The following is a 23,048-nucleotide window of genomic DNA, read 5'->3' as shown; positions in this document are numbered from 1 at the left end:
GCATTCCTAAAGCTGCCCAGCATGCCACTGTGCCCTAACCACACCTTTGGACTGAGATGCTTTCTGTTTCTGATCAGGTTGCTTATGATGCTGGGTAAAGGATTTCCAAGTGTCATGGCTTATGGGCCTCTTGTTTTTCACAAAATACAAATGGGAGCCATGACAGTGTATTTTTTTTTTACCCAACAAATGTTTTACACCACACACCCTTGTGAGCCCAGCGTTAGCACAGGGTGAGGTTGCAAGCAACACTCGAGGTTAAGGCGTGGGAGAAAATCAGCACCTTAGATTACAAGGTGAATTTATGCTGGGTCAAATTACATTAGATTTAAGATGGTGGGCTTTGACTGCAAATTTGTGTGCACATCAAGGGATGGGGAATTTACGTAGAGCTTGATTTTTCTGAACATACAAAGACTATATTACAGGTAGATATGTTCTTTCATTTTCTGGGCATAAAGGATATAGATAGAAATGCCATGACTATCTGAAAAGAGCACAATGGCAAATTGGGAAGGATAGTCTGTTCAGTATCTGCTGAGAACAGCTCTTAGAGCAGCAAATGCTGGGAAGAGAATTGAAAAATTGATTTTTTTTTAATTACTATTTTGGGGTCAACTTTCTGCAAATAAGAAAAGCTTCCAACACAGAAACTAGGCCAGCTGAAGTCCTTATGTAGCAAACACAGAAGTAAAATATTTTATTAAAGAGATCCCTAATATTTAAAAAAATCAGGTTTCTTCCTGATGCTGTTGAGGAAGATTTATAAAGATTCTAAGCAAAGGATACCTTTGCTTATAGCTGAACATGATCCACTTGCTTATAGCTGTAATTCTTCATTTGTGCCTGTGTACAGCATTGTTGCTTGCCATTTTTCTTCAGTGAGATGGCCCAGTGGGCTTGTTTTTATTTTGTATCAATATGTTCAAGGAATATGCATGTTTGGTGAAAGAGCAAAAACAACAGACTTTGTATATTTCTTATTATACCTTAGCATGTACCAATTGTTATACAGACTTCATATATTTCTTTTTATACCTCAGCATGTATACCCCAAAATTGTTTGTTTGTCACATCCAGCATCTGAGAGGCAACATCAGGTTAGCTGGTCTGAGACCATGTCCTTCTTAAAATGTGAGCTCTCTGATCAGCATTCTTGTAATTTCTTCAGACTGCTGCTTGTGTTGCCTCTTGTCCAGCTGGAAGGTGAGACAAAAAGAGGGGAATCAGAAGTATTGTGACAATTGAAATTTGGGTTATGGTGCAGAAAATGCTAAAGGTTATTAGGGCAGGGAGCACTGAAGGTATCATGGGGGATGTGAAGGACCAGCGGGCAGAGGAGCTGAAGTGTTGCTGGGAGTGAGCTGAGTGCATCATAGAAGAAAAGATGGCACATGGTGGAATGGGTATAATGAGGTTGCAGAGGACATATTACAGTGAGGAAAAAGGAAGTACAGCATGGGTGTTGGTAAAAGGAAGCCTGTACTTTGTAAAATCTCTTTGGAGTCTTGTGCTGTAAAAGTATTTTTATCAAATTACATATGTCACTTGGCTATGCAGACAAGGAAGGCACAGTAAGTCAGGCAGCTCCCTGAGATAACTCACTGCTTCCTTTTTTGGCTGTGAGCTCACCAGTTTCCTTCAGTTAGGACCATACCTGTGTTGGAAAACTCAGATGCCTCAGGCTTTCCTACAAGCTGACTTCCTCTGCTATTGTAGCCCCTTCCCAACTTTTCATTTGCTCTTCTGCATTTCAATAACTCACCTTTTGTTTTTGGTAATAAAGGACATTTATTATATGTTGTACTTTCCATTATTCAAGCACTGATGGATTTCTCAACTATTTTCATCAGACCTTCATGCACCTCTTTGGTACAGATTTTATACTGGCCGTGACTGATTTGCCTTCTGACTTCTTGCTGTTCTTCATTACTAGCTTTTTAATATATGTATAGATTGTCCTCAGTGAGTTTGCCTTTCTATCACTCCTGAAATTAGAGCTAGAACAGGAAAGTATTTAATTTTTTTTTTTAATTGCAGGCTTGAGAAAGGGCATTTTTTGTGCTTATCAGACATGTTGGACTGTGATGTGCCTGGGCTGTTCTGCATAGGGATGTTCCAAACCTCTTTAGGGGGATTGTGACTGCACCAAAGGTAATTTGATTTTTTAGTTTTTGAAATAATCTGTAGACCTCCATCGAATCTTGTGCTCTGCTTTTGCCAGACCTTTAGGGAGGCATATTTCAATTACTGACTTTACAAGACCCAAAGTTTGGCACTGAACGTTGACACAGGTCCTATTTCTCGCTGTTTAATGTGTAATCATGCAAGTCTGAAATCTGAATTCCCTGCTCTCCCCGTGCAATCAGGTAGAGCCAGCTTTGCCGCTGATCAAATGGAGCCAGGAAGACAGACTGGCCTGCTCCCAGCGTCGGAACGGGTTTGTTTATTTAATACGGGACTTCTTTTGCTCGCTAATGAATGGCTTTCAACCTAGGGCATCGCTACAGCCCTCTCTTTATGGCTGTGTGGGAAAGAGGACTTGCACATCCCTCCCTCTCTCTCGCCATGACGCCAACGGTTGCTCTCGGCGGCTGGTCCGGGCCGGCACCGGAGCGGGACACGGAACTGGTCAGCCCTTACCGGGCCGCGCTGCCCGCTGGGGGTCCCGGCCGGGCGCGGGTGCTGCAGGCCGTGCCGTGCCGTGCCGTGCCGTGCCTTGCCGGGCCGTGCCGTGCCGTGCCGTGCCGTGCCGTGCCTTGCCGGGCCGTGCCGTGCCGTGCCTTGCCGTGCCGTGCCGTGCCGTGCCGTGCCGTGCCGTGCCGTGCCTTGCCGTGCCGTGCCGTGCCTTGCCGGGCCGGGCCGGGCCGTGCTGCGGGGGGCGGCCGCGCTCCAGCTGTTGCCGCGCTCCGCGCTCCCCCGCGCGCTCCCCCCGCCCGCCGGGCAGCGGGCCAATGAGCGCCGCAGCCGCCGCCCCGCCGGCCAATGAGGGGGCGGCGGCAGGGCGGGCGCTGCCAGCCGGCGGGGGGGGGAGGCGGGCGCTGCGCTCCGCTGGGCTGCGCGGCCGCTCCGTCCCTCGCTCGCTTCAGCCCGGTCGCGGTGCGTCCCGAGCCGCCCCGCCGTCCTCCCTCCTTCACGTCTGCCGGAGCATCTCGCCTGCCTCCTCCTGCCCGCTCCCCACGCCTCCGCGGCGGCGGGGCTCCAGCACTGCTGAGCGTCAGGCGCAGCGGCGGCGGCAGCACCATGGCGGTGGAGGAAGAGGGGCTGCGGGTCTTCCAGAGCGTCAGGATTAAAATCGGTGAGCGCGCGGGGCAGCGGGCAGGGAGCCCCCGCTGGAGCGGAGGGCGGCGAGGCGCCGAGCGCCCTTTCGCGCTGCCCTGGCTCTGCGTCCCGCCGCGGGAGCGCTGGGGGCGGCGGGGCGGGCGGTGCCCGCGGCCCGGGGGGGCTCCGCGGGGCCGTGCGGGGCGGGCGGCCGGTGCCTGGGAGGCGGCCGGTGCAGCGGGGACGGGCGGGCAGCGCCGTGCGTCCGGCAGGCGAGCGGCCCCGGCGGCTGTCCGGGCGGCGCAGGGTATTCGGCGGATTTCGCTGTTTTTGGGGGTTTTTGGTTTTTTTGTTTGTTTTTTTAGGGTGTTTTTTTTCTTTTTTCTTTCTTTTTTTTCTTTTTCATTTTTGTTGCTAAGCTGGGCTGTAGAAGTTTGAAGGCGGCCCCCGGGTCTCAGCACTGTGTGTCACTGGCAGGGCTGATGTGCAGCCGGCCCAAAAGCGGCTGTGTGCAGGAGCCGCTGTGTCAGCCCCTGCCCTCGGCGAGGGGGACAGGCAGGGGCTGCTGTCGCTTCCTCCGACTCGCGCTTTTGGAGATTCGCTCTTCTTCTTGTGTTGAGCGAGTTCCAAACCACATTATTAGAAAGTAAGCGACAGATGTCAGCGAGCGGATTAAACTCTCCCTGGTCGAGTTCTGAGTGTGCCGGCTGGGAGGGAAATCCCTCGTTTCCGTAAGACAATCGGTCCCACATGCCGAGCGAGCGGTTCTCCTCCCCGGGACGGGCCGCGAGGGCTGCGAGCTCCCGGGGAAGTGGCGGAGTTCAGCGCCGGGCTCACAGCGGTGGGTACCGAGGGCGTGTGGCTTCCTAATAAAGATCTTGAAAAAATATCCCTTTGCGTTTCCCTGCTTTCGGAAGCAAATTTGCAGCCTCCAATTGGCGTGTTGGATGAAACTGAAACGTGAGATTACGTAGAAAATCTCATTATTGTACAGTGGCGTTAGCATTTCAAAGAGATAATTGTTGGATCGTTTCCTCGTTAATTGTCAACAGGTAGTTTAGTGACAGCAGTTTTTAAGAATTAAAATTTTGTCATATAAACTAAAAATTACGTGTTCGTTTTATGTTCTCGTATACATCCAGAATAGAGATTCAGTAAGCCTACGGAGTATGGACGGAGACTTGCTCTCTGTCTCTTTTCAAAGAGGGGAGGGGAATTTAAAAAAGGTCTTTTCACAAGGGAGAAATCCGGACACCATGCGAGTGATGATATTGCAAGTTGTTTCCATCTGTGATTTTTTAGTAAAAGGGCTAAGAACGCATCCCACGTATAGGATGATGACTTGTGGCTAAGCTGTTTGTGTTTGATTAGTTGGGGTTTCCTTGAGAAGAAAACAGTGATGATCTTATACCTGAATGATTGAAGTCACGAGAGTGTGGGAATTTCTTTGCACTGTTGAGGAGATCGAATACAATAACAGCTGCAAAAGTCTTGAGATGAATCTCATTATGCCGCGGACTGAAGTTAATCCTGCTGCTGACTTCAGCTGTCGGAGCGGAGCACTTGATTACTGTAGAACCGCAGCAAGGATCCCCGCTGTTTTTTAGGCTGGATGGCGAGAGGAAAAGCCGCGAGCATCCCGGCGCTTGGCTTGTGCCGCCGGAGCGGAAGGTGATTCCCGGAGCACGGGGAGGACAATGCCCGGCGCTGCGCCGCCGTTCCGCCGCTGCCCGCCAGGGGGCGGAGCCGAGCGCTCCCGGCAGCCCCGGCCCGGCAGCCCCGGCCCGGCAGCCCCGGCCCGGCAGCCCCGGCCCGGCAGCCCCGGCCCGGCAGCCCCGGCCCGGCAGCCCCGGCCCGGCAGCCCCGGCCCGGCAGCCCCGGCCCGGCAGCCCCGGCCCGGCAGCCCCGGCCCGGCAGCCCCGGCCCGGCAGCCCCGGCCCGGCAGCCCCGCCGCCGTCTGCCACTCGTGTTCGGAAGTCACACTCCTCTCTGCAGCTGTCTCTTGGGAAATTTTCACAAAAATAGGAAGTGGCGGAATTGCTTTGATGGGTTGAGGAAGTATTCCTTATGAGATTGGCCTTGTAAAGCAATCCTAATCTTCTAGAATTTGTACATGGAGTTTGTAGGCTCCCTACAGAAGGTCCTGTGAGTGGATCTGAAGGGAGGTCACAGACTCCAGGAGTTGTCAGGGTTGGAGGGGATGCTGGATGTCATCTATTCCAAACCCCCTGCCAAGGCAGGGTCACCTAGCATGGGTTATACAGCAAAGTGCCCGGGTGGTTTTTGAGGGTCTCCAGCGAGGGAGACTCCACGACCTTTCTGGGCAACGTATTCCAGTGCTTTGCCACCCTCAGTGTAAAGAAGGTCTTCATGTTGAGGTGGAACTTAACTGTGTTTTTATTTTTGGCCGTTTCTCCTCATCCTGTTGCTGGGCACCACTGAAAAGATGGTGAACATTGGAGAGACACTGCTTTTTTCAGCTATTCCCAATAGTACATTTCTTTTAGCAGTTCCCATTTATGGGTGTCTTGTAGTTTTCTCCCTTTTCTAGTGACAGGGGGCTTTAATCTTTCAATGAATAGGTTAAGAGAAAACTTATTTGAGGGCAAAAAAGAATTGTCATTTTCCATGTTTTGCTTTGATTTATCATACTGAGGAGATGGTCAGTTCTGTTCTTTGGGAGCTTGTTTCATAGCCAAGCTCTGTCTGATCTCTGACTTTCAGATATTCTGTGCTTGATCTGATAAGACATTTCCTTCTCTGTAGCACCTCTGCTGGCAAATCATGAATGGGGACACTGATATACAGATGTGCCTTAGAATAAACTGGATGAAATGTAGGATTGATTCGTTAAGGAATCAGTGCAAACAGAGTGGACACCCACGTTGGCATTCCTCTTTTAATGAGGAGGCAGATGCAGTTGGGAGGCTTTTGGCTGTGTAAAACATCTGTAGCCTGGAGATGTTTGAATGCCCTAATGTAGTGTACTGCTATGGCTGGCTTGTCCTGTATTTCCAAGAAGCTGCAGGTAAATGAAGGCATTTTCTTCTGCTTGTATAACTTGTTCTTTTAGGACTGACGGGTTGCATGGAATCAGCCATATTAAGCTAGGTGGGTTATTACATTCTGCATCTCTTAAGTGCTTCCATGTTCTGAGGAGTGTTGTTTCTAGTCAAGCTTGGATTTAGCTTGAGCCATCTGTCTACTTTTTTGAAAGTGTTGAAACAGTTAAGCTTTGTAGGAAGCTGCGTGTTTGCCTTGCTCAGTTGAACTGATGATGGTGTGGCACCTCCTAAAGATGTCTCACTGAGATGCTGAACTTGGGGAGCAGCAATGTGAACTGTCAATGTGGGTAGCAGTGTTAAGAGGAGTTGTTACTGTGCTACCTCTTGTCCACTTTCTTTTGTGGTTAGTTGAATTGAAAGAAGTTAATGCCTGGCAACTTCTGCTCATGTTGCAAGGAAGTAATGTACAGTAGAAAGAAAAAAGTAATAATTGTGTTAACGAATATGCTGTTCAGATGTCTAGTTGAAATTGATTTATTTTGGCTTCCCATAACTGAAACCATTGTGCTTATGTCTTTTTTTTCCTTAATTGAAAATTATTTTTACCGGAATCCCTTATACATAAACAAAACAATGTGTCATGTAAGACTAAACAAACACTTCCTATAAGATTGCCACTTTGAGGAAGTGTGCAGTGCTGATATTTCCATGAGTCAGTGTTTCAAAACCTGAAAGGAAACAACATAAGGCTCTCTGGCTGATGATTGGCTGGAAAAACTACAAAGAGTCCTTCTGCTTGACAACATGACTTTTGTTGTACTGTTAATATTTAATAAATATGCTGTACTTAATTGCTACTTTTTTTCTCCTTAAATGGCATCAACTATTAAACTTTCACTTGAAAAAATAAAAGCTCATGTTTAGCGTTTCTGTTGTTGAAAGCTGTATGCTGACTAGCAGAGAACCTGCTGCCAGATTTTACTTTGTGAAATTGTTTATACTTGAAAAATCCAAAGAAACAGCTCATTTGTGAATTTTCACTTTAGCAAGCTTTTCATGTCCCTGAAATCTAGTACTGTTATACTTAGGGGCATTTGGCTCTGCTTTAAAATAGTATTTTTTCTAGCAGTAGTAGAGCTTGCTGTAGTTCTGTCTGATAGTTTGAAAGTAGTAATTGGGGCAGGAGGATGTTGCACACTGAGAGTTTACTGGGGCTGTAATATTATGAGAAGGACCCTTTGCTCATTGTACTTTTGAGCTGATAGATAATAACAATCCCCTGATGCAACATGAACGCTTGTTGCAATTTCAGACATTCATGAACTTCTAAATATTTCTTTTATCATCTTTTCAAAGGGCCATTTTGTGGTTACAGGGTGAGGCCTTAGTCTGAAATGTGGGAATTCCAGTGGCATAAGCTATCCTTAGCAGTAAGTGTGAGCAGAATCATGAAGCAGAGAAATATTTGTGATAAAAGTTGGCTCCTATCTGATGTAGGTTGGTGCTTCACACACAGCTTACCCTGTTCTAAACTCACTGTATTTTCTAGGAACTGTAAGACCTTGTTTATGTCCAGTTGACAAAATGAGTATGGTTGGTCTGTAGATATGCCATCTCTTTGCCTTTTATTCTTAGTGTGCCTTCTTTACAATTAATGGAGAGCTGTGTAGTTTAAGACACTGTGAAAGCAATAAAACTTGTGAAACTGAGTGTTGGGTGAAGTCAGGCAGAGTACTTAGTTAAGTGCTAGTTTACTGGTGTTTAAGCAGGTCATTGGCCAAGAGAAGGTATTTACAGGCTTCCACCATTAAACTTGGTACAGAGTAAATGTTTGAGAGAGGTTCTGCGTTTCCCAGGCTAAGAAGAAACTTCTCTTGTCCCTGACAAATTTAAGGTCTCCCTTAAGTCTATTAATACTAATGTTGTTCAGGGAAATTAATTTTGTCTTGAGATGTCCCTTTTAATGTTGTCTGCTGGGATTTAGTGCCTTAAGTGGTTACTTGTAGAAGTAATTACGACTAAATATGTTCATTGCATAATACTGTAAAAGGATTTATTCCCTTTTAAATGGGACACAAGGTTGTGGAATAAATATTTTTAGAATGAGAGAATTTTTCCCAGGTACTTCTCTCTCTCTGTTTCTCTCTCTCTCTCTCTATCTCTCTTTCTCCTCTCTCTCTATATATATGTATTTATAAAAAAAATTGGAAAACTATTTAGGAAGTGTGAAATGTTTCTTATAAAGATAACAATGTTTTTTTCCGGTGTTTCTAAGTTAGAGGACCAAGAAGAAAAGAAAGGAAGAAAAGCTATTTGCATCTCACCCTGAATATATTCAAGACTTCTCAAGATCTTTTCTTCACATTAAAAAGTTAACAAGTACAGCTTAAACTGATGTTGCATAGGTGAAATAAAGTGGCAACTTAACATTCTTATTGATTGACTGTAGCAATGCTCATTAAGGCTTGAGACTCACAGGCCATGGAAGATGCAGAATAAATTATGCAGATTTGTCACTGCTGGTTCAGTATTTGACATTGCTAGATTTGGTGGTGGCTGTGTTCTGACCAGCTTGTGTTCAGTGTGCTGAATGGAAAAGGTCTGGGTCCAGTGCTGTTTCTAGAGGCAGAGTACCCTGGCTGTTTACGGACTGTCAAGAACAGCCATGGCTGGAGCAAGACCATATTTTCTGCAAGTGAGAGGAAGAAACAGAGGTAGCAATGGAAAATGCTGCAGTGAATGCAGTTTTGAAGAAATAGATGATGTTTGTGTTTGGGGCTGCCAGCCTGTTACCAAACTCCATAGCATTCCATCCATAGCCTTATTTTAAGTAGAGAAGGATTCATATATGAGTGGAAGCCCATGTGTTTTGGTTTTTAGAGTGTGTAGAGGTAAATTCACAGGAGTGAATCTGTTAAATAGACATGCTCAGGGCTTTTGATGTCAATAAGCAAATTTGTTAGGATTTTGGTCTTCTTCTGGAGTTGGTACATTTGAAAGAACTGTTATTTAATCTGTCTCATGAAAAGTATTTTCTTGTCTCTTCATGGAAGTGATTGTCTGGTAGTCAGAGTACCAAAAGCTCTTACATAAGGACATACAAGTGCTGGAAATCTTTCTCAGTTTTCCAGAAAATGCTTTTGAAAACTTCATTGCCTTGAATTACTCTTCAGACTGATTAATGTTTTTTTGTAATTTTTTTCCACTATTTCACTATCATTGGTTAAAACCAGATCTTTAGTTCTGAAATTGCTGGGTTAGTTATATGCCAATATTACTTTATCCTCTCTGTTTTTATGTGTCAGTTCTGCCTGATGCTGTTCTTTATGTATTGCATATTGCTTCCATTCTGTTTGATAGCTGCAGTCCAAAGCATGAAATCATGATATGCTCCCCCAGATTAGTCCCTTGGTGCTGTTGGGAAGGCAGACTTTGTCTTTCCCCTTCCCTGCTCATGTTGCTCCCAGCCATGAAGTGCTCTTTGCACACCTGCTGTGGACCGATGCTCCTCTGCTCTCAGAGAAGAAAATCCAGTTCAATTTGCAAAGCAGAACCAAAGAATGCAACTTAATTTTCTTTTCAGGTTTAGTTTTCTTCCCTTTTAGCGAGCTGTGCACTCCAGTGTTTGTCAGAGGTGTTTCTGGACAGGTGTCCAAGAGCTTGACTGGGAGTGTGCGTGTGTGGGAAATCGGAGGGGACAGCAGGTGCATCCCTTGCTTTCATGTCTGGGTACTGGTGATGTTGTGACACTGCCTGACTCCTTCTGTGCTCTTCAGTTCACTCCCTTTCCTTACTGTAGGTTTTCTTGATGATTTGTTGGATGCCAGTACACCAGCTTGGTCAGCTGCTCTGGAGAATAAATGTTAAAACTCCAGAGAGAATGGCAAGAAGATTATCTGACAAATTGATGTATCTGTATCTCTGACCTTCTGCTTGAGAACTACTTGAGTTTCACACTCAGTTCAGGAGCCTTAGCTGTTTATGTAAGTTCAGGCGTTCTAGTTGGTGTTAATTAATAGTCACGCAGGCTGCCCCATTTCTCCATCACACACTTGTCTTTTAAAGCTGAGGCACCTCATGTTGATTATCATATTTATGCTTAACAGAGCTTTCTCCTTTTTCTGCATCAAAGCAAGATTTCTGCTTATGCACTTATGTTGTCAAGCACTGTTGTCATGTGAAGTCATTTGTTGCACTGATGCTCCCGTTTAAGGAAGACCTCATGTAAACACTGGACAATGTTTCCTTCACCAAGATTAGAAAATACATTTGAAAAACCTCATCAAAAATACCTTTGATAGTATTAATCAGGTTAAAATTCCCTCTATCCTTTCTCACTCACTGATCTCCATTACAGGAGTGTAAATTAGGAATAATTCTGTTAAAGCCAGTAATTGCACTTCTGTGAGAGTCGAGTTAAGTCTCTCAATATCTCATGTAGCAATTTTTTTTCTTGGAGGAGGTCGGGGAGGGGAAAGGATGAGGTAAAATCCACTTTGGGTTGTTAAGGAGTACTTAACACTTCTCATGTTGTTACAATGCACTTTGCAAACGGATGTGTTTGGAGAATAAATCTTACAGCTAGCTCTTGTGAGAGCCAGAAGCCTAGAATAAAATCAGAGGCTTGTAGACTTGGCTGCATACTGTAAAAGATCTAAATATCAGACAGTTGCATTGCTCATATTGATCTGACCAACAAATGTTCAGCCAGATATGTCAAAGGAAAATGAATGTGTGTGTGCTGGTGGACCATTAATGCTTCTGAGGAGCAAGTCACCTAAGGCTTATATTAATAGTCAAAACACGCATTAGTAAATCTTAATGCTGTGCTTTTAAACTTTCTAGTACTCCAGATTTATGTATTTTGTGGTTACACCAAGGAAAAGCTCAATCTTGGAGTTAATGAAAGGTTATAATTTATTAAACAGAAAAGCTGATTGTGGACTCACCCATTCTAACCTTCTGATTTTACTGACATTTGCTAAACCTTATGAAATGTCTGTTCTTTAACATCTGATTCCTTCAGCGTGGCGGATTGGTGACTGAATTTAGGACCAAAATAAAAGCTTTGTTTTGGAGTAAAAACAAAGCAAATCTAACTTCCTTCCTCTCCCATCCTAACCTCTACCGGGGGAAAGGAAGTTCCCTGAAACTTCACATGTTGTTTTCCTCCTATAGAAGACTTTCTGGGTGAAAGTTTTGCAAAATGAGATGTGAAGCTTCAAAACTACGGAGAACTGCAATATTTTCCCCCTGTTTTCCTTTCTCAAATTTAGGGGATCATTGCCCACTGTAAAACACTTCATATATTCAGTGGAAAGTTTGAGGTCTTTGAGGGCTGTTTGGGTTTTTTTTCCCCTTCTGCTTGAAAGAGAAAAAATATAGTGTATCTGTATTTTTGAAGTCTCTTGAGGGAAGAGCACAAATGTTGAAGACTTTTGAGGCTTCTGATTAATGTTTCTGCTGTTCAGTTTTCATTCCAGTCCTCTGAAGTATTATCATTTTTTCTGCATTGCTGGAGACTTGTGCATTTGCAAGTTGTTACCTCTCAGGGAGCACTGGGGCAAAACGAAGGTCCCTTCATTAGCCCAGCAACTGAATCTTGCTGTTTGTCCCCTGTTGATGAGGTCTGTAGCTGTGACTGCATGACCACTGGCTGAAATGGATTAGGGTGATGTGATGGTAAGAGGGTTTCACTTACTTCAGAATGACTGCTAGGTTTGAGCAGCTAGCATTTGATGCGGTGTTTAATTTGTATAAATATGAATGTACTTTTACACACTGCTAGGAGGTGGATGCATGTTAGATGAAGTGCCTCAATTCTTCCATGTGCAATAAATGAATGAAAAGTTTCAAAGCTGGGAAGAACAACTATTTCTGTGATGAGGGGAGGAGGGGAACACAGATCTGTGTTCCATAAGATGCATGCTTCAGGCTTAAGCTTTCTTTTCATATGTTACAGTGACTTTGGGAGGAAATATATTTGTCTCTTTGTCTCTAAACTTGCTTATGAGGAGATTTCAAAATCCATTTAGAAGAAGTTTGCATTGAAAGGCCTGAGTTTGTGTTTCAAAAAAAGGAAGATGAAACATTGGAGATGTTGTTACACAGGGAGCAGAAGGGTGTTTGAACTTGTGAAGGAGTTTTATTTCCTGGATTTTTAATCTGGAGTGTGTTTTCTTTTTTTTTTAATTTATAGATGTAGGAATAAAAATTTTAAGTGACTGATAACTCGTTTTATAGCAATTTTGCAAATTAAAATTCTATTCAGTTCCAGTTGCATGGAAGGCATGTAGTGTAAGTCAATCTTACTGTTTTTTAAATTTTCCTTGCTTTTGAGTTTCATTCAGCTTTAATATTCCAAGTATTGGAAAATGGATAACTTGAAATATTTACAGTTGTGCTGCTGTTATGACTGTTTATTCAGATTTCATATGTTTAAAAAAAGCAGCTCAAAAAACCAGATGAACTGGTGGCTGAGTTTTAAACTCCTTAAAAATAGGAGGGAAGGGAAGAAGTTTATTACTGTTTCCAATTCCTTCTAAAAATATTTCTGTTTACAAATTGTTTACAGCTACTTACTTCTGTTCAAGAACACTAGAAGAAAACAGTTAGTGGTAGCTTTTTACAAGGCTGTAGTTGATTCTTGCTTGTATTTCCCAGCTGGTGTCAGAGTACATCTGGAATCTATGAAATTCCTTTCTTTGTTCCTCATTTCCTGTTTCATTGAGTGCTACAGTGTAGCATTCTGAAAGCTATTTCTCTTAGCATCTTCTAAGATGTGCATTTTAAACCAATTAGTGAGTTCTTAAAGGTAATTATATGTGCTTGTGTTTAATGGTGTAATTGAACAGTGAAATTAAACTGTATTTTGAAACTTCTCAGATGTTTTGTTGTCTTATTTCGGTGAAAAGTAGTTCCGTTGATTTATCTGGCTGTCGTTCAGCTTGTAGAATTGTAGGAAAGAGGGTGGTAGAAATAGAAGAAAAATCTGGTAGATAGTACAAAAGCTGCCTTTCTTAGTCTCTCTCTCTCCCTCCCCCTGCCCAGGAACAATCACCAGTTTGTAATGGAAAATTAGATCTATTTTGCAGGAGACACAGGGTGTGACATCCTACAGTTGCTTTTTGATTCTGGTTTGAAAGGCTGGTGACTGCTATAGAACACATGAACACAGCCTTGGAAAATTGAGCTCTGACACTGTGGCACAATGTGGGAGCTATGTGTGCCCAAAACAAAACCAACAAACCAAAAACAAAACAGTCATATTTTAAGTTAGATTTACTGGTTGGGATTGCATTGTTGCAGATAATTCAAAGTCAGTAAAAAAGAGAGATGCAGTGGTCCAACAGAATTGCTCTTATTTTTTGCAAGTAGTTGTTCTGTTCTTCCTGAAAAAATCGTGCTTTTATGAATACTTTATGTATCTGAGTGGCTGCCCTAAGTTTTATGGAACAAATGCAAGTTCTTCATAGTCCAGTGGTCCACTCTTCTCTTGTTGCCATTTGCCAGCTGTGAGTGCTGTTTCTGGGATTGCAGCTTTCATTCTTCGTGCTGTTACTAGTCATGAAAACTCTAGTGGTACAATACATGTTGAAAAACTTCTTCACAAAACACCTGCTTTTAAGATGAGACTTGCATTGGAAGCATTGTTTTTTCTCTTTATAAATGCACTTGCTAATTTGTTTTCCCTTCCAGTTTTGATTTGTGGAATATCTCTGAAATGGCAGCATTTGCTCTCATGGAGAACTTAATATTGGGGAAATATTTATCTTCTTTTTAGCTGCTTTTAATACAATTTAGCAGATATAAGCAAGGAGTGCTAGCACTGAGACCTGTCACTCCTGTACAGATCTGATCAGTACAATTTCTTGTCTTCCTTTGATTTTTTCAAATGTCCCTGACAGCAGATATATAAGTGATTACATGAAATAGGTTGTATATAGAGGTAGCTGCACATTATGTTTTTTTCTACATATTGTAGGGAGCTGAGGGAAGAGCTAGTTGTTTCTCACAAGGTATGCAAAAATAGTGACAGAATTGTGAAACTCCAGCAGCTGTGTGTCTTTCAGCATACTATATGGATACAGAACCATTTTTAAGGTTCTCACATCTTCTGCACTTATATAAAGATAACTGTACTGCTCAGGGTGTCTGAGAACTTGGTAAACCCAAAAGCCATTTTGCTCTGTAGGGGATTATTGTTGCTATTGGACTGTATTATGCCCTGTTTCAGGGATGCAGTAAAGGTCCTAGAAAACTTGCACCTGCTCTGCTCAAGTCAGAGGAGCTGTGCTCCTGTAAATTTTGTGCACTGTCTGTAAGGTCTCGTCAGTAAGGTCCTCATCTTGATCTGTGCGAATTCGCTGTAGCCTAGACCAAGTCTGGTCCTAAGAGACTTCCTTCAGAGTACTTATCCCTGCAGCACTGGTTCATTATTCTATTAGTTCAGTTCCTCAAATGATAGGTTTGCATTTTACCTCCAGGAACATAATGTTCAAGTTCTGAGTTTTGTGTAAAGTATTCCCTGGTACATAAGGGAAAGGACTCATCTGCTGTTTCTGCAAATGTTCTGTGGCCTGTTCCTCTTTATAAACGTGTAGTCATGTTTACAGCGTAGATATTTCATGTTTAAGACTTTGGCTGATGTTGCATAATATTCAAATTTCAAATTGTTAAGATACCTGAAGAACCACATTTGTGCTCTATTAGCATGTCTTGCCCTAAGTGTGAGGTAGGAGTTGACCAGCACTAGTCTTACTTCTGTAAATATTTGTCTTACCCTGTGTTTGTAGATTGTTCCACATAATTAAGTTTGCTGCATGCTGAGGGCCAGCAGCTCTTGGATGGCTCTGCTTGACCACTGTGAACACCAGAGTTCCCACTAACAGGAGCTCCAGGTAGTTGCTGCAGAATAGGCTTAGGTGCTTCAGAGATGATGATGGCTTAGAAAGGAGGTTGTGGTCAATAGTCACAAATCCAGCCCTGTTTTAAGCTGGGGGAACTGTTGGTGTCCCCTCTCTCTCCTGCTGATGTGTAGAGCCAACCTCTGTGCTCTGTGGGGTGGTGCTTGCAATGGACTTGAGGAAATTGGTCTTGCATGTTAGAGTTGAGAGGAACTAGATTTCAAGATAGTGTGACTCTCCCTATTTTCCCATGGCTTTTTTATTTTTTAGGCCTATTAAGCAAAATTGCCTGAGAGGGAGGAAAAAAGCTAATTTTTATTCAGACCAATACTCCTGCCTGTCTGTTTTTGAATGGTGATTCTGTGATTTTTGACAGGGAATAAAAAGTGCCTGGGGGGATTTGGAATGCTGCAATAGAGCAAAGTCATTTCAGTAAAAGTGAAACTCTTACAGGCTGATAATTAGTGTGTTTTGACACCTGATTCTGTGACAGTATTCCACAAAGTTGTGAGTTTGAAAGTGGGAAAAAAAAAAGAGCTGAATTACTTTTAAAGCCAGCTTCAGTATTAAATACAACCAGTCTCTGTAACAGTCTAGTGGAAGATGTTGTTATTAAAGTTTCCTAATAACACCTGCAAATTATTGGTACGCTGGTGCCCTGCTTCTGCTAATGGGAAATGGTAATCCATTCTTGGAAATAACTTGTACTGCATGCTCTTGAATATGGGCTTCACTTTCTTATACAGAGTGAATCTCTGGAATTTAAGGTGTATTTTTCTCCTGGTCTGATGGAATCTTACTCAGGTTTAGTTGTACTATGTCCAACTTTTTTTTTTTTTTTTTAATGTTTGGTGGCTGTTTGAGCTATAACCAGAAGTACCAGGTGCTTGTGAGGTGGGGTCTCTACTTCAGCACTACCATGCACATTGCATTGGGAAACATATAGGAGTGAGTTCTGTGCTTAACAGACCATGCACAGTGGCAGAATGAAATGGGGTCAGGCATGAATATCTTATCCAGGAAGGGCTTAGAACCAAATAAGAGCTTACATGTCTGTGAATTAGTGCCAGGCTGCAGATATGCCAAAACTCCTCTGGCCTTACATGGGGTTAACTCAGTGCTACAGAGTGTGATCTGAAAAACCCACTAACTTGTGTGGTGGGAAAACACTGGCTGTGGGGCTAGGTCAGATTCCCTATTGCTCTCCTGAACTCCCCAATATGAGATATGGACAGGAGCTTCTACCTACTTCCCTCAGAGTATGGAATAAGGACCTTGTAGCTGTGCCTTAAAGACAGGAATTTGGTTCCCTTTGTCCTTCTGGAGGAGGCAGTGATGGTGATTTATCAGTGCTTTTGTTGTATTGTAGGTATAACATTTGGTGTTTTCAGTGTCGTGGTGCAATGCTAACATATTTTGCAGTGTATGTATTCTAGGGTATCAGCCTGCAGGAGATAGAATTGGGATATTTCTCTTGGGGTAGGTTGGGGTTTTGACAGAGGCAAGGCACAGTGCACTTTGATCTAGTGCAGGTGTCATGTGCATTTATTTGATATTTTTTCTTGCTGTTTTGCCATTGTTTTGGACATGGATGCATGCCTTTTTTTTTTTTTTGTATGTTTTTTTTTTTCCCTGGCAAAGTATTTGTAGCTTTTGTGATCTCTGTGGTGCACCTGAAACCAGCTGTGCTGGAGGGCTGAGCTTCACAGCTGTGGGGGGAACAGGGTGTGTGGGAAGGATGATCCATAGCTCAACCACTGTGTGCTGCTTTTTTTTTTTTTTTCCTTTGCATTGCTTTCTGTTTGTTGAATGATAGTTTTCTTTTGGGAACATGAGATTAGCACTAAATAGGCCAGCATAGGATGAAGATGACGACAATATAAAGCTTCTAAACATGATTTTGAGCCAGTGGGTTAGCTTTACTTTAATCAGGATTTTTAATTTTTTTTTTCAACAACCATTCAAGTAAAATCTTTGAAACAAAACAGCTTAGTATCAAGACTGTGTTCAAGTATTTCTTTTGAGGAATGGAGCACTTATTTGGATTTTGATGGGGACTAATGTGAATTCTGTTGTAGGGCTCTGATTGAGAGCTTTCAGGGGATAAGGGAAGGAGGTTGAGACTTTTGTAAATTAAAACTAAGTCAAAAGGATGCTGCTGTACATCTTCTGTGGTATTAGTGATGCCTCTGAAAGAGCTTTAGTTGTACCCAAGCTTCAGAATCATATCAGTAGTTATGGCTTAGCTGTAGATAGTGTAATCACTGTGATACAAGATTGGTTTGTACTCTTGTAATAATCTAGATTGGGTGGTTCAGCCCCATACCTTCAAGATATAAGACCGTAAGTTTGACCTGGCCCACTTAATTCCTTTTACAGTCTCTTCAGGTGTGATTTTTTAAAGTTCATTAATTGCCTAATTAGCCTTAATGATAGATGAGTTTTTATGCTAATTATTTGAAAGACAGCCTGATTTAGGGAAGTCACTGAAACACATAGCTGCTGTTCTGCCTGTAAAACAGCCTGGATATTTGTCTCACTGTGACATTATGACATCAGACATATGTCTTCATTCATGTTCCTGGCAGCTGGAAGCAGTGTCTAGAAGGCTTGTATTGTTTACCCTGTCTGCTAAGCACCGGTGAGCTTCCAGAGTCAAACACTTGAAACTGAGGGCTGCCATCGTGAGGGTTGTTAGTTTTCATCTTGAGGCCCTTTGTGTACACAACATTCCTACCTTTACAGGATTATATATTTACTTTTAAAAGAAAAACTCTGTACTGCTTTCAGCCCATGGGACGAGTGGTACTTGTGTAATGGTAATGTTTATAATAAAATAATAATAATAAAATAATTACTCACCATCTGTATTCTGTTCTTGTCATGGAATACATGGTTTTCTGCCATATGTTTAGTTCAACACCTGCTCTGGCATTGTTGTTGAGCTGCTTTGCTGCATTCCTTACCATACAGTGGAATCTTTAATCATCAAGCCTTTTTCAAGGTAGAGTTAACTCTCTTAAGTGGGGGACAGAATAGAAAAACGGTATTTACCAGTCATGGTGTCAATTTCCATCTAATTCTACATTTTTCTGGAAGGCAATTTTGTTGAAGTGGCAAGGATCTTGGACCTGAATATGTATTCAGCATTCTTCTTTCTTCCTGCTTACTTCATTTGTGATGTGCCTTCCCCCGCTGAGAGTGGCGTGCAGAAGCCTCACAAGCACCTCTCCCAGCTATATGTAGAGATGGAATCCACTGGCTTTGGCTGAGCAGTGCCAGAGTGATGAGAGAACCCTGCCAGGGGAAGGGACAGGGGAGGACAAGCAGGATTCTGTTTCTCTGCCTAGCCAAGTCTTGCTTCCTTCCTTTCAAGATCCTGTTCTTGTCAATCTGCACTTGGAGTCAAATGCCTTCTGTGCAAATCCTCCCTGGCAGAACCAGTATTGGAGAAGTGAAATGCAGTACAAGAGCAAGTATCTCTCACAAGGATCAGAAAATATATTGATTTCTGTTCTCTGGGATTTTGGGGGATTTTTATTGAATAATTTGAGATCAAAAGGCAAGGGTTGCCTAAAACTTAATTTTGACACCTGGATATTTGCTAAAATGTTGACTTCTCTTGAGCTGATGTTGTCTGTTTTAGCTGAAACAGTTGAGGAGTGTAGGAAGAGTTTAGCAGAAAACAGCTTTAGCGCTTGATTTGGTTTTGAAGAATAGAAGCTAAGGAGGAGCTATTATTAAGAAACTGGTACTAAATTGTTGCTTTCTCTTTCCCCTGTGTAGCTGTCCTCCCCTGCCTGTTAGACTCCCTGCTGATCTGCAGGTGTTAATACAGTTTTTGCCTTTCAGTAAGCTAACAGTAATGGAATTTTGAGCACTGTGCTACCAAGGTCTCAGTCCTGGTGTAGAGCACTGTTTTGTGCAAATAACTTCTGTTTTAGTTGCTTGGAGTCTAAACAATGTAAACAAGTCTGCTATAGCCTTGGTAATAAATTTCATTTTGTATTCTAGCTGTTTACCTTTTTGAAAAGCTGCTGTTCGCTTATGTTACAACATAACCTTTTGCTTGGCCTTGACAAGTGTTGCCCTGTTCTGAATAACAATGGTTAAATACTCCACTGATCCTTGTGACCTTAGTAGCAGAACTCCAGTGCCCTGCTGCTATAAGGGTGTGTTTTATTAATATTTAGAGCAGAACTGAATGAACAAAAGATTAATTTGATGTGAGGCTATCCTATTCCACTTGTCACGGAGCACAAAGTGGATTACTTGATTAAAAAAGGCAGGCTGGAAGCAGAGCATGACAACAAAGTAGCAGGGCAGTGATCTTGCCAGTGAAGTGGGGAATCATATGGTAGCCATACAAGGGTAGAGCAGGTTCATGATGTTAGCTAGGGTCAACCAAGAGCATGGTGACCACCAGAGAACTCTGTAGGGATGAGTTGGTCCAAGGTAACACCAGAATTTAAGTCCTCAGGGTAGAGTCGGGGTTGGTAAGGCAAAAGTCCGGGTGCCGGGGAACCTGCAGAGCTCTGCCAAGAGCCAAGGATCTGAGCTGGAACGCAGCCCTGAGGTGGGGAAGGGTGTCCAGGGAGGCCTCCTGCAGTGCTGTCTGCCAGGGCTGCTCCCCAGCAGCCTGCTCAGGGTTTACACAGCTGCACTGTGTCCCAGCTGGCCCCGAGCCCAGGCTCCGGACCCCGGGGCTGGGGGAGAGGCTCTGCTCAGAGAGAGCCCTGGCACCGCTCTGCTCGGGTAAGGCCTTGTCTGGGCTGGCCTCAAATCACATAAAACCTGCTGCAGTTCCTGATCCTGGGATAACCGTGGTGTCAGTCCTAAAGGGTGAAAAGAGGAAGTGGAGATGCAATAACAGAAGATAGGTCTGTGTGTTGTAACACTGGCTGTGGCAATGAAGCACATCGTGTGTGTGAGGGGAGCCAGCCCCCGGTGTGATTGCTGCAGCCGCTGGGGCTCGCCTTGGATGGCCCGTGCTTCCTCAGCCCTTTGCAAAAGGATGAGGGCAAAGGAGGAGGCACCAGGTATTAGGTAGCAGCTATTGCTACAGTGTTTCACAGTGATTGCTAATTAGACTGTTGGCATGGACAGAAGTAAATTCCCTTGAAGTCTCTTTAACCTTTTGCAGCTGTGTTTTTGTGCCTTTATTCATCCATGTACTTTGACTAGTATCTTGCTCTCATTCTATGACATTTTTTAGTGATTTATTCTTCTTCCCTCTTTCTGTGGTTTGAAAACCATGTCTGATTTTTGTGAAGCTTCTGGTACATACTCTTACTTCTCTCCAAGCTGTGTCAAGTCTGCCCTTACATCATGTCAGCAGCCTTCTGTTGATTAGCAGAAGAGATCTATTAGAGTTCAGCGTTCCTTTGTTTCCTGCCTCTTTTCTTTCCCCTTTCCTCAGAAGGATGTTTTAGAGACTTCTCTGTGTTATTTCTGTGGGAGTTGTGTTGAAGGAGTCTTTGCAGCAGACAGTTCATAAGCTAATTTCTACACAGCCCTCTAAGCTGTGGTTCTCCCTGCAGACCTGTACTTGAGATGAAAGGGTTGGTTCTGTTTGCATTCGAGTTTCCTGCTGCTTTGAAGGACAGTGGCATGTCTCAGAACAGCAGTACTTGCAATGTGCTCCTTCCACAGAAGGGAGAGTAATGGCCAGTGTTTTATAGATAGGCATGTGGTTCCTCATCTTCCTCTTTAGTTCTGCCTGGTTAAAAGAGTTAGAACTTAGCACTGTTATTTTTTTTTTCCTTTCTTGAAAAGGCAGTGATAACTTACACAAAATATTTGGAATTGTAGTCTAAATGCATATCATGGAGTACTATTAAATGCATCTGAGGCTTGTTCTGCATAATCAAATTGCTTAGAGATCTTTATCTTCTCTTAAGATGCACATGAAGTCTGCACTTTGTGGGTCTAGTAATTCCTTGCTGAATGACATCAAGGATTCCCATATGTTTAAGGGTATCTTGCTTGTGTAAGAGCAGGGATGTGACTGGCAATCAAGTTAGCAAGGATTAAGGAGAGAGCAGTCGCAGGGTTGGGGGAGAAAATTCACAGCTGTTATGTAAAGAAAGTGGTATAGGATCTCCCAAAACAAAGTAGCAGAGAGCGCCCATGAGATGTGTTCAGTAAGTTATTGAATGATTCTTTATAGTTTGGCTTGACTATTAGTGCTGGAATTTTATGTGAGTTCTTTTACTTAAGTGCAGTGTTGATTCTGGCACTGTCTAAGATTAGGTGCTCCTTTGAGCTGAAGGGTACAGCAGGGAGGTGGAAGTGGAGAGAAGTTGAAAGGAGGGCTTATCTGTTTAAGTGGCTTTTTCCTCCCTGCTGGGAAAACCACAGAGCTGTACTATTCAGTAAACATCTTCCACTGGGTGTGAGCTCTTGGTAATTTGCAGCTCTTAATGATAACAAGGGAGAGAACTTTATTTTAGATAATCCACATGATATAGTTGGTTGTTGTAAAGCATTTAAAATGGGGATGGGGGGGCAAAGGATGAGGAAGGAAGCTTGTTAAAGAGGAAGGAAGCTTGTTAAATGGGTGTCCTTCTCATTCTTGCAAGTACACTGTAAGTGGTTAAAGCTCAATGATGTAATTGGATTCCTTGGCAGATTTATTTTGCAGGTGGTTATTTTGCAGTTATCAACTGTACATGTGCCCCATCTCCTTCCATTTAAATGTAAGCCTGACTGGCAGCATATATGACTTGTGATTCTTGAAGAAAATGAGGCAGGATTTATGTTTAAGATTTGGAAATTGAGTTCCTAATCTACAAGACAAATTTTCAATACATGTGTTTATGCCTACTTTGCCTTTACAAAGGGGAGAGAACTAATGGAAGAGGTACCACTTGAACAGGTCTGGGTGTGGGTCTCATAATGGGAAATGGCAGTCTGGGTGTCATTCACCTGAGTTTTGTGTTTCACAAGGTGGTAACAATTTGTTGGTTTAGTTTTTTTACCTCTGCAATATAAACATGTGTCAGCTTTGGTTAGCCATGCCAGCAGGAGTTACACAACTTCCTTGGAATGGCACACTGTGCCGGACAGAGGATATCCCGTGAATTTGAGAATGAAGCTTGTAGATGATAAATGCCAAGGCAAGAGTTAATTTAGTACCCACTTTCCATAAATAGAGGAAGTTGATTCATACAGTCACAGCTAGAAGAGTACATGAGTATGTCAGAGACTTCACTGTCTTGCTTGAGATCACAAATTTGCTGAATAATGTGGCAGGCAAATTGCAAAATTCAGTCTTCTGCTCTTAGAATGGAAGTCAGAAAAATAAAATGGTGTAGAAGGAAATATCTTTTTTTGCTGTAGTTATTCTTTTTCACTGCTTGGCTCTTAAGTACACCAAACAGTTTCACTATTCCAGACACTTTAGATGTATTTGTGATGTAGTAAAAGATTAGCAACATGTGATATTTGATTATGCTTGTAGAAAAAGAATAGAGAATTCTTTCATCTCAGATAAAGCTGTATCAAAACCCAGCAGAATAAGTAGTCAGAAATGAAAGTAAGGTTTTTTAAATGTCAGCTGAACAGAGAGAGTTTCAAAGTTAAAAGTTGCTTGCATGTTGTGTAGGGTTTTCATATATCTCTGTAACGTGACAGTATAAAAAAACATGTACAGCAGTTATATAGTTATTACAATATATATTATGCAGGTTATGATCGTGTGCAGTGTATTTTATGAATATATGCTAGATTATTACAGAGAACAGTATTTCAGTTTGTGTATTTGCTTTACTGACCACAAGTGTTGCTGTTTTGAGGCACTTTGAGGCTGCTGTTTTTGGCTTCAAATTACAGCAATAAACATGATAGGTGGAAGAATCACAGGGACTATTGCTTG

The 23,048-nt window shown here is 42.9% G+C and overlaps 1 protein-coding gene across 1 annotated transcript in view; it reads left to right on the top strand.

The window, feature by feature from the left end:
- The first annotated feature begins 3,108 nt into the window (after positions 1 to 3,108).
- RASA3 (RAS p21 protein activator 3) overlaps positions 3,109 to 23,048 on the top strand; it is a 130,063-nt gene continuing 110,123 nt past the window's right edge. The window contains exon 1 of the mRNA XM_036386801.2: positions 3,109 to 3,298. Within this exon, the coding sequence (XP_036242694.1) occupies positions 3,244 to 3,298 (55 nt within the window). The 5' untranslated portion in view covers positions 3,109 to 3,243. The remainder of the gene's footprint in view (positions 3,299 to 23,048) is intronic.

The sequence above is a fragment of the Molothrus ater genome, chromosome 2, assembly GCF_012460135.2.
Source record: "Molothrus ater isolate BHLD 08-10-18 breed brown headed cowbird chromosome 2, BPBGC_Mater_1.1, whole genome shotgun sequence".
Taxonomy (NCBI): Eukaryota; Metazoa; Chordata; class Aves; order Passeriformes; family Icteridae; genus Molothrus; species Molothrus ater.
Note: the sequence above shows the minus strand (reverse complement) of the source record. Positions and strands in the feature narration are given on the sequence as shown.